General features: G+C 39.2%; 2 protein-coding genes across 2 annotated transcripts; one reads left to right on the forward strand and one right to left on the reverse strand.

Moving 5' to 3' along the window:
* Positions 1–364: 364 nt before the first annotated feature.
* On the reverse strand, positions 365–1,064 carry LOC129248892 (synaptotagmin 1-like). The gene is made up of 3 exons (XM_054888504.1): positions 854–1,064; positions 521–774; positions 365–463 (listed from the first exon to the last, which is right to left on the reverse strand). The coding sequence occupies exons 1-3, from the start codon at positions 1,062–1,064 to the stop codon at positions 365–367; spliced, it is 564 nt and encodes a 187-aa protein (XP_054744479.1).
* A 2,974-nt stretch (positions 1,065–4,038) lies between these two features.
* Positions 4,039–12,900, forward strand: LOC129249295 (uncharacterized). The gene is made up of 3 exons (XM_054889018.1): positions 4,039–4,362; positions 11,045–11,147; positions 11,210–12,900. Exons 1-3 carry the CDS (start codon positions 4,208–4,210, stop codon positions 12,794–12,796), a joined length of 1,845 nt encoding a protein of 614 aa, XP_054744993.1. The 5' UTR covers positions 4,039–4,207; the 3' UTR covers positions 12,797–12,900.
* Positions 12,901–16,604: the final 3,704 nt, after the last annotated feature.

Genomic DNA, 16,604 nt, shown 5'->3' on the forward strand with positions numbered 1-16,604 from the left:
CCAGTTTGTAAGCGTTGCGCTCATGTTATTGTTATTACTATATTGTATTTGACTTCCATATTATTTCAATTATTACAACTCTGGCAACACTAGTATGAATCAATAATTCTAAATATATTTTCCAAGTTCAAAATTGTTTTAGAGGAGCGTAATGGGAAAACATCTACAAAATTTTAATAAACAACTAAATGCAATTTTTATGTGCAACCATAAAACTGGTGAAATTTAGTAATGATATAATTGAGTTGTATATTTTAGACGAAAAAAAAGTATTTAAATTTATGCTACTAAATATTGAGATTATTAAAATTTGAAAAGCTGTAAAAGGTATACTTTGAATTGTTTTGCAACCATATAAATTAGTTTAGGCGTTCGCGTTTTCTATGCTCCACTGTGCTTTTACTGTATTTTTTATATTACCTTCTTCGGCATTTTCGGTGAGTTCCTCCAAATCAGGCTGAACCTATGACATACCAGAACCCAATAACTACTAAGATATGATGGCGTTGTTGATACTTACTTTCTCTTTATACGCCAATCCTAATAATTGTACCGATTTCATATCGACACCCTTCTTACCCTTACCATCTTTGGTTCGTCGCTTCTTCAAGAAACGGCGTACACAAAAGAAGAGTATACCAAAGACGACGAGGAATACCAATATGATGATGGCCACTACACCCCATGTGGGCAGGCTGGTCTTCTCGGCAATCACCTCAGTTAACATTTCGTCAATTTTCTGGATGGTGGAGACAGCTGTTGTGATGGGCTTTTCTGTAAAGTGTTAATATTAATTAATTGTACCAGATTGTAGATACGTATGTATGCTGGCAGGTGTAGTTGTCTGTCTTACCCTCGGCTTCTAATGTGGTTTTAGATGTCCAAGTGGTTGCCTCTGTGAACATTTTTTGACTTTCCGCTTGCTGATCTTTTAGTTTATGCGCTAATTCACGAAATGCCTCACGCTGCGTGGTTTCCTCTACTTTTTGACCGGCCACTTCCAGACTGGGCGTCGACTCCTTCGGCAGCTGTTCTTCAGTGTTCGCATTCGCGTTTGGCGGCATTTTCTGTTGCTGAAAGTAGAGAAGATGGAAGAAGATTTTATTAAATTAAGTGAGCAAGCCCAAGAATTTAATATAGGGTTTTCCAAACTGAGGTGTTATTTTGAGATTCACACATTATTTATTGTTATTATTTTTTTTGTAATTCGAGGCATTTCTGTGAAAGCTCCGCAAATAACACAAATATCAGGTCAGTCCATAAGTTCGTGCGTATTTTACCCACAATTTCACTTTTGTACGTTTTTTGCATACAAAAAATTTTTCGCGGTATATAGCGGAACTATATATATTTTCTTTGATATATTGTGCATTCAACAAGTGATTTTAATCCCGGATAGAAGCACGTGTTGTTAAAAAATAAAATGGAATCTTCGAACGTCTGTAAGAGCATGTGGGGCAAGATATGTGGGCAAAAAGTAAGGTGAATTTATTTGTCAAACTTCGCGGGATTAAAATTTCGCTCTAGTTATTTTTTTCATGAGTTGGCAGCACTGTTAATAAGATCTGGGCCAACTTTCATTTGAATGTCATTATCAGTAATATATTTACGCTTGTGTTTACCAAACGACCAAGAGCGCATTTTTCGATTTTTACAATGTCTGATTTGATTGAGCAGAGAATGCCATCAAATTTTGTTTGCGGAATGAAATTTCGGCTGCGGAAACGTTTAGCATGTTGCAGAAGGCATTTGGTGATTCGACCATGTCGCAGAAAAATGTTTATAAGTGGTACAAAGACTTCAAAGAGGATCGAGAACGTGTTGATGACTTGGAACGCTGCGGACGACCATCGACGTCAACAAATGACCAACACGTCAATAAAATGAAGGAGTTAGTGCTCAAAAATCGTCGGTTGACTGCTGAAGACATTACTGATATGATCGGAATATCAGAAGGATCTGTGAAAACCATTTTTGAAAGACCATTTGGGCCTACGAAAAGTCAAATCTCGTTTGGTACCGAAAACTCTCAATTTCTTGGAAAAAGTCGTCGCGTTGATGAGTGTGAAACAATGCTTTCAGACTATCAGGACAAGCTTAAATGCATCATTACGGGAGATGAGACTTGTATTTATGCTTACGACCCTGAAACAACCGACCAATCAAGTGAATATCGTGCTAAAGGCGAGGCCAGACCGAAAAGAGCACGTGAAAGTCGTTCAAAAATAAAGGTCATGATGACAGTTTTTTTCGATTTTCGTGGTGTGGTGCACTATGAATTCCTTCCACCTGGCCAAACTGTTAATAAGGAATATTATTTGAAAAAATTCCACGCATATCGTTCCGCAACCACCGTATTCGCCTGACGTGGCTCCGTGTGACTTCTGTCTATTCCCAAAACTCAAGAGACCACTCCGGGGTACGCGATTCGAGTCGATTGAGTAGATAAAAGCTGAATCGAAGAAGGTGCTGATGGCTATACCGGAAATGGACTATGTGGCATGTTTCGGGGATTGGAAAAATCGTTGGCATAAGTGTATTTCATCGAGAGGGGATTATTTTGAAGGAGATGAAATTTATTTACAAGAATAAATAAAGATTTTTCATTTTACAACCAAATTCACCTTACTTTTTGCCCACAGTATTTTGTATTTTTTTATAAAAGTGGTCAAATTGCAACCACTGCTGCTGCAGAAATAAACACTGTTCACGGAGAGCATATCGTGAGGGTAAGGACTGCGCAAAAGTGGTTTTCAAAATTCCGAAGTGGTAACTGCGATGTGGTGGATGCCCCGCGCGCTGATCGTCCTGAAGTCCTTTACTCCGACGCCTTGCTCGAACTCATGGAAGCTGAGCCAAATTTGACAGTCGATATGATAGCTCAGAGGTTAAATTCATCGCATGGAATAGTTCACAGGTACCTGGTTCAGTTGGGAAAGATTTCAAAGCTGGGAAAATGTCGCCAACCTTCAGCAGAGAGTGAATGTGTGTTCTAAGCTGCTGCAACGGCTTGAAAATGAAAGTTTTTGAACCGTATCGTTACTGGTGATGAAAAATGGGTCTTTTACAATAATCCTGTTCGCAAACGCCAATGGTTAGATAAAGATGACCTTCACCCCAAGAAGATTCTCCTGTCTATTTGGTGGGATATGGCCGGTATCTTTTATTATGAACTTCTGGAACCAAATCAGACGATAACTGCTGATTATTATTCCTATCAGCTATCAAACCTGAATGAGGCACTTAACAAAAATCGACCGTCTTTAGTAAATAGACGCAAAGTTTTGTTTCACCACCACATCGCAAGATCTCACACCGCAAGGCAAACATTATGCAAGCTGAACGAGCTCGGATGGGAGCTAATGCCGTATCCACCATACTCTCCGGATATTGCACCTTGTGATTATCACCTTTTCCGTGGACTTCAATCCCAAATAAGTAACAAGAACTACTCCTCAAAAGAAGCTATAAAAAGGGATATCGAAGCGTATTTTGGCTCCAAGGACAAACAATTTTTTGAGCAGGGAATTGAAAATTTGCCTAAACGTTGGGAAGACATTATAAATAATGAAAGAAAATATATTATTGATTAATAAATACTTTAAACATCGTTTTTATTAATTTTAAAACCACCTTTAAAAAACGCACGAACTTATGGACTGGCCTGATGTCTTCTGCCCTCACGCTATTTGAGTTATGAATAATCTTACGCCTTCGCAGTTACTAAAATATAGGTAATTCAATGCAACGCAGGGTGCTGAATTTTCGAAAATAAACATGGAATATTTCGAACATTCACAAAAGCAAGATAACGAATTATCTTATCTGGGCAAACTAAAATCGTCTGATAAGCGAAAGTGCGCTAGGCAAGGCATAGTATGCGCTGTATAATATGCGCGAAACCTATTGCAGTAATATATAGATTATTTATTTTTAGTAGTTTTGAACTAAATTGTCTCATGCGGTTCGCGTAGGGTACTTCAATGATTCACACAGCTCAACTGCAACACAAAATGACTCTTAGTGCGATTCGAACAACGAAGCTGAATGGAGCTAAAAAGTAGATAATTAACTAAAATACGCCTACCCAAAGACTTTCGAAAAATGGCGGAGTTTTATTAAGAAATTTTATTTTGTTTATAATCTTAATAAAAGTAATAATTGATTACTTCTCATCTAATGCAGTTAGCGATAAATCTTCGAAAAAATGCGAAATACTCAAGCTAAAGAAATTTTCCACATTTGGCTCACACTTTTCGCAGTTACGATATTTCTTCAACTGGCAAAGTGCGGGCCACCTAAAGTGTGTCCAATTTATTGTATTTGTTTTTTAAAGAATAACTTCAATCACGCAGACTGCAGGTAAGCAAATATTTTTAAATTTGTCCTTACTTGCTTTGTGAAAAGTGACTCAGACTTTGTTTTAGTGAGCAAATGAAAGCAAATAAAACTATTTATTTATATATGTATATACGTATGTATGTCTGTCTATTTGACTCATAATTTTGTGGAGTCAGTTCAATAATTTTGTGTGTTGTTTATTTGATAATCATATTTGCATGTGTGTGTTAGTGCATGTTTGCTCCCATTCAACTACTTAGTTACATATATCGATTGGGTGCTGATAAGTTTTAGCCGAATTCAATGATAAACTAAATGCATACGACAACTGAAAACAAAAATTACTATAAATGAAATTTACTTAAATCAATTCATATACCTAAGGAATTCGATTGCAAGTGAGCGTGAGTCATGAAGCCAGCAATGCCTTTTGAAAAGAAAGCCTTAGTTCATGTACTGAGCTTGTAGCCACTTTTCTGTGAGAAAAAACGAAGACACTGAAAAGAACTGCCTCCTTCATTTTAAAGATAACCAAAAACAAGAAGGATAACTTAAACAGTGGCCAATAATGAGAAAGCCGCTGTCTGATGAAACAAGGAGCGGTGGGCACTTGCATTTGAAGTAATGCAAAATATTACACTGAACATCAAAAATGCATTCAACTGCATTCAAAAGCGCTAACATTAATGGGGCGCTAATACTAACGCTGCGAAATATTGGCGGGCTGTAAGGCAGTAGGAGACGGCTTTCATCGACTGAGTAACCCTTTCAGACTCAGTAGTCCTTTATGCTACCCCTCTATAGGCCGGAGCCGAAACGTCCAGCGTACAATACGCAGCACAGGTACTTCGCCGAAGTGCAATATGGATGGCATATGGATACAGAACGGAGTCAGAACGCAATAAGCGTTATCGCGGGCAAATTACCAGCTGACATTCAGCCAAATGAGTTGAACCGACTCTATGGCAGGCGAGTAGCTAAGCCGTCATTAGAAGAAAAAAACTGCAGAGTGACTATATTCGATAGAAGAATGGCAAAACAGATGGGGTTCATCAACTAACGGACGCTGGACTCATAGGCTTACCACAAATATTAGCCAATGGGTAAACAGAAAACGCATATACATCACTACTATCTCACTCAAATACTGTGGGGTCGTGGTTGTTTTTTGGAGTAAATCCATTGACTTAATCTGGAGCACACCTCGTTCTGCTCAAACTGCAACAACGCGATTGGAATTGTGGAATACGAATTCATCTACCGCGATCGTCTCAGAGAGAAGCGCCTAACACTTGAAGCACTTCTGATCGCATCAAATACTTGCTGGAACTCAGTTAAAATTTTTGATATACCTTCCACACACAGGGTGGCAACGCAACATGCAGCGAAAAAATCAACAGCCGCTTTCGACTGAAGGTGGACTGTCTGCGAACTGACGACAAATCACAGACACCAGAGCCAAATGTTATCATAGTAGCAGTGTGAAATTCAGCCGAGAAGAAGAAACGTTATAGTGTTAGTGAAAGCATGCCACACATATCACTGGCGCGACGGCTCCATTTTGATTTTAACCTCCTTAAAACAAAAAACAAAACTTTAAGTTCACTTGAAGCCAACTATTTCGCAACTGCTTGCCATTAAAACTTCGACTACTGCTCTTAATTTGTATTGACTTCTTTTGCATGGCGATGGTGCCGAAAAACGTATTTCAACTTCTTCCAGTTAACCATAAACTGGTTATTTTTAGGATGGTGCATAATACTTGAGATACCAACAATTCGTATATGTAAAAATGTCTTTAAAGTGTTTTATATTAAAAATGATGCAATGAGTATAGGAAGGAAACATGAGCTGGAACTAAATTATAAGTCTACACCAGGTGAAATCATTCCGGGAGAATATAATCAAAAGAGGTTCGGGCATCTCATGAGTCTTCCTAAGCGCAAACTATAAATGCTCATTGCGGTCACTGAGCTCACTACAGATAGTCATCTGGGATATAGTTCACTGACTCCTGTCGTGTCTACGAGCAGTCCCCGAGGACTCTAGCACACCTTCTTCTCAAATGTACAGCGAAAAAGATGAGATATCTCGGCCGGAAGAAAGTCACATACGCTCAGCCCTACCCAGCTCCATCTTAGGTTTATTAAGCGATGAGTTAACTGCGATGAGTAGAGGTCACAAAAGACTATGTGGTCGAGGTGCAAACGCCATTTTCATTCACGCATTATTCAATGAATCTAGGAATATATCATGTGCCTTGATGGAGCAGACTTTCGCTGACTAGGACTGACATAGCCTGTGTTATAAGAAGTTATGCTATGCAGATTACTATTCTCACAGATCCGTTCATTTTGGCAGCACGCATTGAAAGGGTTTATCAAAAATAAATCTTTCACTTGATATGGCTTCGGCTGACTTTTTTCTACTTCTAAAACTTGAATTATCACTTACAGGCTCCCGCCTTCAGCCGATATAAGGCATAAAATAGAATTAACGGCAGTAACTGAAATCTGTTTTGGAGAATACATGTGCAAAATATTTTCATTATACTTAGTCCCGCCTGGGAGCCCCATTGTTTGAGGGTCTGGAGGACGTCTCAAAAGCGGATCTCCCAGCTCTGCTTAGATTCGCCAAAAGCGCTGACATCCTACATCTGGTATCTCTACGGACCAAAAGGGCTATGCGTGGCTTATTGCCACCTAATCTAACCTAGTCCTGCCATAAGTTCTGTTACTAGTTAAGTCCGTTGCAGATATGAAATTAAAACTCTTTTTTAAATGAAGTTAATTTTATTTAATCATGTAAATATTAAAAAAAAAAATTAATTTTCATTTGAAGTGGTCACCATTTGCTTGTGTAAACAGCCTTCAAACGATTAGGCCATTCAGGTATTGCAGCACGCACGGGGTCCATGAATATTGACGTCGCTGCTCGAACCATAGATTGCTTGAGACTTCTCCTTTGAGAGGCCATGTTCTCGAATTCTAACCACAAACTGTAATCCAGTGGACTCATATCTGGACTTTCAGACGGCCAATCTTCTGCGGTTATGGACCCAGGAATATTGTTTTTTAACCACTGCGGAGTGGTTATTTCCTTATGGGCTAAAGCGAAATCTTGCTGAAAGATCCAACGCTCCCTATTGAAGAGAGTATCCCTCAACTGCTTCACCACGCCTTCTAGGACATCCTCAAGGTACACCTTTGCCATAATCTTAACCCCTTTTCGCAGAAATGAAGAGATGTAGCGCATTTACAAGACACTCCGTACCAAACCATTACGGAGGTTGGATCGTGACCACGCTGAGCTCTTTGCTTCCTTAGAAGTCTTAGCATAGATTTTGTGGTTTTGCTTATAAAAAACTTCTTAAACAGTGAACATTTACTCATCTGTGAAAAGAATATTTTCATATCCGTTCACTGCGTGCCGCTAAAGAAGCCGTCAAGTCCAATTTTCTTTCATGTGGAGATCATCTCTAATAAGTCTTGACATGGATCTGGTCGATGCATTCGTCTCCCTGAACATGATTTTCTATTTTCTAAGGGGATTTCTGCGAATTCTTTCTCGAATGGCTTTTATGGCTACATTGGTTACGAACCACGCGAGGACGACCCTTTCTTTTTCTGTCTATCACTTCAGACGTTTGGGAAAAACGATTGATCGTGCGGTAACCAAACATTTTCGAAATATTAACTTTTTTCAGCAATTCGTAGATCTCACTTGCACTTTTACCACACTTTTGCAATGCGATGTTCCTTAGCGTCCCACTCCATTGTTAACCAGCGAAATTTGCCAAGAAACTATATAATGTATAATTTATGAGTAGACAATGCATACGAACAAAAGCAAAAATAACAGAACTTTTTTATGCATTGTAAAATTTCTCACAGAATTTGTGGCAAGACTAAGTACTATAACTCTTCCCTAGAAAATAAAGTCTGAAGGCTTTTATCGAAGAAGATCGCTGAGCAGGGACAAAAACCATGTTTGTGCAGCTACTAAAGGGTGGTTAAGTTTAAAGGGCCGGTGTTGATTTTGAATATAATACAATTCTTTTAAAAAGTTATTGTCATTTTTCTTTACTATGATAATACTGGTATGGCTCAATTACGTATAGAACAAAGTATCGGCCAAATGGCCGCCGCGCCCAAGGCGGCACACCTGCATCCCATGGTCCAAATTTTCGATGACGCTGAGGCATAATTGAGGTTCTATGCCGTTAATGTACCGAATTATCTCATCCATTGGCTCTTGAATTGTTGCTGGCTTATCGACGTACACCTTTCCTTTCAAATAACCCCAGAAAAAGAAGTCCAACGGTGTCAAATCACAAGATCTTGGCGGCCAATTGAAATCGCCGCGACGTGAGATTATTCGGCCATCAATTCTTTCGCGCAAAAGAGCCATTGTCTCGTTAGCTGTGTGACAAGTGGCACCGTCCTGTTGAAACCACACATCGTCCACATCCATATCTTCCAATTTGGGCTATAAAAAGTTCGTTATCATCTCACGAAAGCGAACACTATTCACAGTAACTGCCTGATCGGCCTCATTTTTGAAAAAATACGGCCCATAAACCGCCCCAAACAGTCACTCTTTGGGAGTGCATTGGTTTTTCGGCAATCACTCTTGGATTATCATTCGCCCAAATGCGGTAATTCTACTTATTGACGAATCCATTGGGGTGAAAATGTGACTCATCACTGAAGATTATTTTCTTCACGAAGTGCGCGATATGCATTTTGATTTCAACGCCCCTTTTCATAATAAGCATGAATGACTTCTTTTCAAGTTCAAATTTAGTTAGTGTGGAATGGAAAAATGTCAAATAAAATGCAGAAAGAAACTTGAAGTTTAGGTGTGGTTCCCATTCAACATCGGCCCTTAAAATTTAACCTCCCTGTATATATATATATTCATATATTTTCCCATAGTTTCTAGATAAATCATAGGGCATCATTTGTTTATGTTGGATTCCATTATTTTAAGATGAGCAGGTGATTGGCCTTCTGCATCCGATCCAGAATCCGGGGCTCCCGGACTGTCTCCAGGCTGGCATGGCGTAGAGATTTCCCCTCTCTTGTTGTAAGGCTATCCCGCCTTTGCTCGGTCGTCAAGGCCTCGTTCGTTTTAAACAGGGGATGCCAGGTGAAGGAGAGGATGACATTTGCGAGGGAGAGACTATGCATTCGCGTCACCATTCCCATTTGCTCATCTTGAATATTGGATGATGAGCTCCAGCTACTGTATAATGGGTTAAAACGTTTCAAAAATAACTGGCTTACAATTTTACTCAATGTATAGATGTTCAATTATCACTTCGTATATAAATGCAATGAATATCAGTCATTAAAAAAAATTTTTTAAGCACGAAATCAAACAGCTTCGAAAAAATACTTTGTTCCAAAATGGGTCTTAAATTTCAAACATCATTAGGATCGCCTGATTTATGAATAGGAACAAATGAACATAATTTCCAAGGGTCCAGAAACATTTCGATATCTATACAAATACTAAGAGGTTTAGCTATTGGCATAGATACAAAAGTTGAATGCAGTTAAAAAAAAGAGTGCAAAACCCTCGTGATCTAAACATTTATTATTTTTCAGATTAGCGATTGCGAGCGCGGCGCACACTGGGGATTTTGCGGAAAAAAGTCAAATTTGCAACATACCACCTACGCAATGTTTAATGGTATTTCTAAATTCCAGAATAGAACCAACAATAAAATCAAAAAGAATTACTAAACTCCAACTTACAGTTTTTTTTATAGATATGTCAAAAGTATAATTTTTTTATAGTATTGAACTGACCAAGAAAAAACTTCAAAGCCCAAGGTGGTTTTTTTTCTTTTTGCTTGAGCCGACTTCCAATTTTTTATTTTTCATTTAGGGTACGATATTTTTATATATTTTAGCCGGAAGAACAAAGGCTGTAAAGCATTTGATTATCTATTTATAATTAATTTTACGAAAAAAACAAAAAATCATATTCCTTCATATTCTTGGATCTGCAAGTTGAGCTACATTTACCTACGGTCAGAAACTAGTATCAACGTGTTGCTTAATAACGTCTCTTTCAGTTTTAATCAATTGCAGGTGCCACCAGGTGCCACCAGGCGCCACTGATTATTTTTTGGCAATGATAATAACTAAACGCTTTCTAGTGTGTGCATAATGATAACGAAACACTTTTAATTTTGTTTTGATATTTTGAGGGTAATTCAGAATTATGAACTTACATGTATCCTGTGCGTAAATATTTGCTGGCTTATTAATAAAAAAAAAAAAATTATGAATTTAAAAAAAAAAAAATTTTTTAAATTTAAAAAAAAAAAATACTTTTTAAACATGTTCTTTTCATACACAAATATATACAACTTCGTTAGTAGTAAAAATGTAAATATTTTTTGGGATGTATACTTTTTTCCGCATCTCTGTACAAAAATCCCCAGTGTGCGGCGTGCCGAGCACGGTAAAATGCCTAATAACAATTGAATGGTTATTATTTTTCATCATCAAAATTTTTATTCTCTACAAGTATTTTCTGCAGCATTCACTTATTGCGTTATATTTTTTCATTCCACTTACTAGCTGCAAGTTTTTATTGACATTTTCAAAGTGATTATTACCGTAATTAATACTTTTTCATTAAAATTGAATTATCACTAACCCAGCATTACATTTTTTCCGTTTTTCAGCGGAAGTCGTTTAATAAATCCAAATTCTGCTGTGCCCTATGAAGTTCAATCTCTGGATTTGAGCTACAATGACATTACTGAACTGGACAATGATTGCTTTCAGGTAAACTACCAAGAAATCACTTTTATGTTTATAACCCTTTAACTTAAACATCTATTTTTAAGGGCTATAAGAACCTCATCAATATAACCATCGCGCACAATGCCATACACACCGTCTTCCTAGATGCCTTTGTGCCATTGAAGCGCATGCGCGCTATTGATCTCTCCTACAATCGTCTCGAATTCATTGATCCGCGCATTTTCGAATCGAATCGTAAATTGCACACTCTCAACTTGGAGGGTAATAAGTTCATGACCCTGGCCAATGCGCCGCTCTTGCACAGCAAATCACTACGCAGCCTTAATTTGGCGAATGCACAGATTAATGTACTCCTACCAGACTGCTACAGCAGACTGCCGCAATTGCAAGAGCTCGATTTGGCGCGCAATCTCATAATTATGATTGACAAATTTGCTAAGCAGCCGCCAAACCAGCTGCTGAAGCTAAACTTAGAAGAAAATAATTTAAACTGTGATCAAACATTGCAGGCAGCCCTTAAGCAGCTAAAGGCAAGAAATGTTCAGATTACTTACAGCAACTGCCAACCAGCGGGTCCAGCAATAAAAAGAACAATGGAGGGTGCGAAAAAATTGGAACGCATGGAATTGGTAGATGAAACAAGGGCAGGCATAGAAGATGAAGGCGATGTTGGTGATTCACCAGAGAACTTCGATGATGCCATTCGAGGTGGTGATCTCTCTGGCTGGCATTTCCCACTCTCTTCCGATGAAGATGAAGACTATTACATAGACTTCGATGTGGATCAGAACGAAGAAGGTGATGAGTCCTTAATAGCCCACAACTCATCATCAGAACTCATGAATAAAACATGTCGCCTTTGGTGCTATAAGAATGGCTGGAGAAAACCATTTTCGAAAAATGATTTCAACGATGCAATCGATTTCAGCGTGAAACAGTACTCGAACTTCGATTTATTATTCGCTTTAATTTGTGGCATTGCCATTGGCATAGCACTCACTATATTTATTGGTAGCTGTATAATTTGTATTTGGCGTTGTGCTTCTTTAAAAGCAAAACGCGTACAAGTGGAAGATCCCTACAACAGGCACTATGCTGCAGTGCACCAAGCAGCAGCACCATTGCCACCACCACGTGCTTCGCGTTCAACAGTAGACGCCATTCGAAGGCCCTCAACGCAAGATCCAGAACCTGAGCCAGAATCAGAGCCCACACCTAACCATGAGCGGTATCCAGTTGTTTTGCCACAACCGCCGCGTCGACGTCAGCGGCAGCGCCAGTGCCGTCATCCATCAGTGCAACGCGCTGTGGTACGTCATGATCAGCTGGCTCATCCAGGTGGCAATAATTTCATATCACGTCTCTTCGGTAGACCGGCACGTCATCAGTATTATCGCACTATTAATGAGAATACGGCGACTTTGATACGGCGCCTGAGCCTCAGCAATCTTTTCAATAACAGGCTGAGCCAGCACTTTGGTGATCGTGATCGTGATCGCAATACAACAAACTCATCGCCGAATGCACCTGATAGTCCAGACGGTGTTAGTGACCTCAACCTGAACGGTGAATTGGGAGGGTTGACTAGTGCAACAAGAACGCCTCATCGTCGTAGACCAGAGACTCCACCACCATTGTATAGTGAAATTGTGTTGAAACAGACTGACTGACAGAAGGACTGACTACTGTATAGCTGATAAAATGTATTGTAAAAAAGTTTTCCTCATCTTCATCAATACATTATTTGCATAAAAAAATGTTTTTGCCGCTGAAATAGCCCGAGTTTTGAATTTCTTTTCTGGCGTCTTAAACGAGCCGTAGTTATTGTTGATAAATATGTTGTGGGACTCTCATCTTTCGAATATCTTCTTCTACCAAGGCGAATTAAGTACTGAAGGTGGTGTCTCTCCAAAACAGTTACTTTATTTTTCGCAATTTTCACAAGCCTGATGTGAGGTCCCTTACCAATACAAAAAAAACGAACAAAAGAAATAAAAGGAGGAGACATTACATGTTTGTGAAAATTGTGAGGGGCTGGTAATATTGGGACTGTGAGATTTAAACTAAACAAACTATATGAATTTAAACCCCCAAATGCCGGTTTTTCCGTTTTTATGCGGAAGACACCGTGGCTTAAAAGTATGTATGTGTGCGTATTATTTCTTGCGTTTGGTTATTTCAATTTGTTTCGTCTTCCGTTTGTTTGCTTATTGATGGACTCTTACGAACGCGGCGAATTCGGAAGGCGCAATCTCTTTCTCTATCATTCTTAATGCACCTCCCTTTTTTCTCTACATTCCGCTGTCGCTGTATGTTGTTGGACTCTCGTCTTTCGTAGTACATCATTTTGTATCTCTTGTAATCATCGCTTCTTTCTCACCTCTTCTAATTTTGCTTCAAAAACTTTCTTTGTCGTTCTTTCGGTGCTCATTCTTAGGACGTGTCCATACCAACTTTGCGACTTTATAAATCACGTTACATTTCGCCCGGCAATTATACCATTTACGGTATGTACCGTAGAGGATGCTCAAACCGACTGGAACTAGTGGCAACAATGAATAAAGCTCCAGACTTGTCAAACCACTATAATTCGGACAGCGAGGGGCTGCATCCTGATGTCCCCTTCTCAACACTTTCACCACGAGGTAGAGGTGCTACCAGTAAAGGAGCACAGCACACTGCTCAACAAACAGTTTCTGATTGGGTGCAACCGCAGGTTTCACCCATGTAGACACCATCTTGAGTCAGAGCCACCTCCCAGGCATGTCCGGAGGCACCTCCTCAATTACGCCGACGAGATCCAGGACAAAACGAACAGTCAACTACTGGACCATACAGAGTGTGTTGACAGATAATAAACGACATCCATCGAGAGACACTTGCCACCTTCTTGAGCTCTCGGCCACCGAGTGCCGTAATCAGAGTCCTACCACCACCTACAGCAGATGAAGAGCTCCAGCTTCGCCGTGAAACCCGCGTAACCTTGGCCCAATTAAGTTCTGGATATTGTAGCAGGTTAAACTCCTACTTACGGGGTACCGGTGGTCTACAGATCGAAAATTTATGGTATTATAAGGAATTTTTTTTGCAATAAAAACAATTTAAAACGATATTTAAGATTTCGAGCTTTCTATTAAACTTTTCTTATATAAAAAAAGAAAAGAAAAATTATTTTAATAATTTTAAAAATGGCGCTGAAGTTCACCCTCCCGAAAAATTGGACGTGGACGGTGCTGTCCATTTTGGCTCTTCTATTTTTCTGAAATACAAAAACGAAAAAAATTATTAATCAGTAGGACAATAGTTACATATGTCCCACTACTAGAAAAAAATTTGAGAAATTGGCGCGGTTTGGAATTTGACAATATAAAAATCGGGTTTTTTTCAGCTTTTTAATAAAAAAAAACGAAATAATATATTAATATTATTCTTGCACGACGTTTAGCTACTGATGTTATGAGCAACATACTAAAATTTCAGACGATTCGGTTGAACAATTTTTATTTTTTTTACAACACCAGGCGGAAAAAAGTCGTTTCGAGATAAATGACTTTCAAGTTTGAGGTACAGGAGCCCGCGGACCGCTCTCTACCTAGTTAAAGAGCTGTAGAAGCTATAATATTGGGAATTTTCACAGTATATTCTTTAGATACTATACTTTAGAAATATCGAAATAAAATATTGATTTTTTGAAATTTCTAAGCCACCGGATCCCCGTAACCAAAATTGACCCCGACATACCAAACATATGTCCTGCATGTGAAGGCACCTCGCACGACACTAACGAACTTTTCACATACCCCGCCAAACCCACTCATGTAACACCCCTCTTCCTCTGGACCCAACCTGTCGAAACAGCAAGTTTCCTGGGCCTACCTTTATATGAGTTAGACGAAGACGATGATTTACACTACAATGACAGGGTTTTGTATTGCTGCTACAACAACAACAAAGATGGTTGGATAATGTTGAGGACAATCTAAGAAGCATAGGAGCGATCAACTACCGTAGTATGGCATGGAGCGAAATGGATGGAGAAAAATTGCGGAGGAAGCTAAGGCTCACACCGAGCTGTAGTGATACGCTTGATGATGATGATTACGCCCCGATATTTAAATTCCTGTATGAGCTCAAAATGGCGGCCGCAGTAGCCGAATGGGTTTGTGCGTGACTACCATTCGGAATTCACAGAGAGAACGTAGGTTCAAATCTCGGTGAAACACCAAAATTAAGCAAAACATTTTTCTAATAGCGGTCGCCCCTCGACAGGCAATGGCAAACCTACGATTGTATTTCTGCCATGCAAAAGCTCCTCATAAAATATCTGCCGTTCGGAGTCGGCTTGAAACTGTAGGTCCCTCCATTTGTGAAACAACATCAAGACGCACACCACAAAGAGGAGGAGGAGCTCGGACAAACACCCAAAAAGGGTGTACGCCCAATTATATATATTATATATATATATATATATATATATATGAGCTCAAAATTAGAACTTCCGATTCTGATGTGACTATCTTGAATGGATCGTGTCATGTGTATGGTTTTTTCTTCATTTATCGTGAAGACCGCTGGTCTTGTAGCTTGCACTAGCAGCATTAAAATGTTCTGAAGAGTCTCCCTATTTCCCGCTACGATGACGATGCCGTCAACACTTGTGCACATTTGTGTCGCTTTATAAAATATTGTGCCACCTGCTCTATTTCGCTGATTGCTGAGTGTGTGTTGAATTAAACAAAAGCGCTGACAGTGAGTCGCCTTGTCTTACGTCGCATTTCTTTTCAAATTCGTCTGCTATTTCACCGTTCATTATTATGTTACTTCAGCGTTTGAGTGGATGAGAGTCATATTAATCAGATTTATGAAGTTTTGTGGTATACCCAGTATTTTAGGGTGATAATCGAAATATTTTCTGTTAAGTTTATAAATAATAGTTTAAATTAATATTTTATGTGTAATGGAGTAGTTTTTTCAGAATTTTAATTTACTTAATTATCCCGCGCAGAAGTTTCAGTAAAAATAATTTTGCATAGTTCTGTATTTTAATGGAAAACAACTATAACAAAACTCTTAAGGCTACAATTTTTTCCTCTTTTTCACTCCACTGGGGAGCATAGGACCTCGACAAGACTCTGCCATCCCACACGGCTCTGTGCTGTTGTTTTTGCACCATCCCAACATCGACCATCTCCAAGTGTTTTTTGGTCGACTGCGACCTCTGCTCCCTCATAGGTTCCAGTCCAGTGCCATCATCGTGTTGCTATCTGGTAGTTTTCTCAGTGTGTGGCCTATCCATCGCCACTTTCTGCATTTAATTTGCCTAAGAATGGGTTCCTCGTTCGTTAATCTCCACAGTGCGTCGTTACCGATGGTGTTTGCCCAGAATATTCTGCAGATGATGCGGAGATATTTGTTGATGATGCATTGTAGCCTCTGTGTGATGGTGTTAGAGACCGGCCATGTTTCGCATCCAAACAA

This window comes from Anastrepha obliqua, chromosome 5, assembly GCF_027943255.1.
Source record: "Anastrepha obliqua isolate idAnaObli1 chromosome 5, idAnaObli1_1.0, whole genome shotgun sequence".
Taxonomy (NCBI): Eukaryota; Metazoa; Arthropoda; class Insecta; order Diptera; family Tephritidae; genus Anastrepha; species Anastrepha obliqua.

What these genes read in the sequence shown, in the direction of transcription:
- LOC129249295 (XM_054889018.1), top strand. Translation starts at nt 4,208, where the DNA reads ATGCGAAATACTCAAGCTAAAGAAATTTTCCACATTTGGCTCACACTT. An exon ending in TTCAATCACGCAGACTGCAG is followed by an intron (nt 4,363 to 11,044) that starts GTAAGCAAATAT and finishes TCCGTTTTTCAG; the next exon opens with CGGAAGTCGTTTAATAAATC. An exon ending in TGGACAATGATTGCTTTCAG is followed by an intron (nt 11,148 to 11,209) that starts GTAAACTACCAA and finishes TCTATTTTTAAG; the next exon opens with GGCTATAAGAACCTCATCAA.
- LOC129248892 (XM_054888504.1), bottom strand. Translation starts at nt 1,064, where the DNA reads ATGCCGCCAAACGCGAATGCGAACACTGAAGAACAGCTGCCGAAGGAG. An exon ending in AACCACATTAGAAGCCGAGG is followed by an intron (nt 775 to 853) that starts GTAAGACAGACA and finishes AACACTTTACAG; the next exon opens with AAAAGCCCATCACAACAGCT. An exon ending in GATTGGCGTATAAAGAGAAA is followed by an intron (nt 464 to 520) that starts GTAAGTATCAAC and finishes GGTATGTCATAG; the next exon opens with GTTCAGCCTGATTTGGAGGA.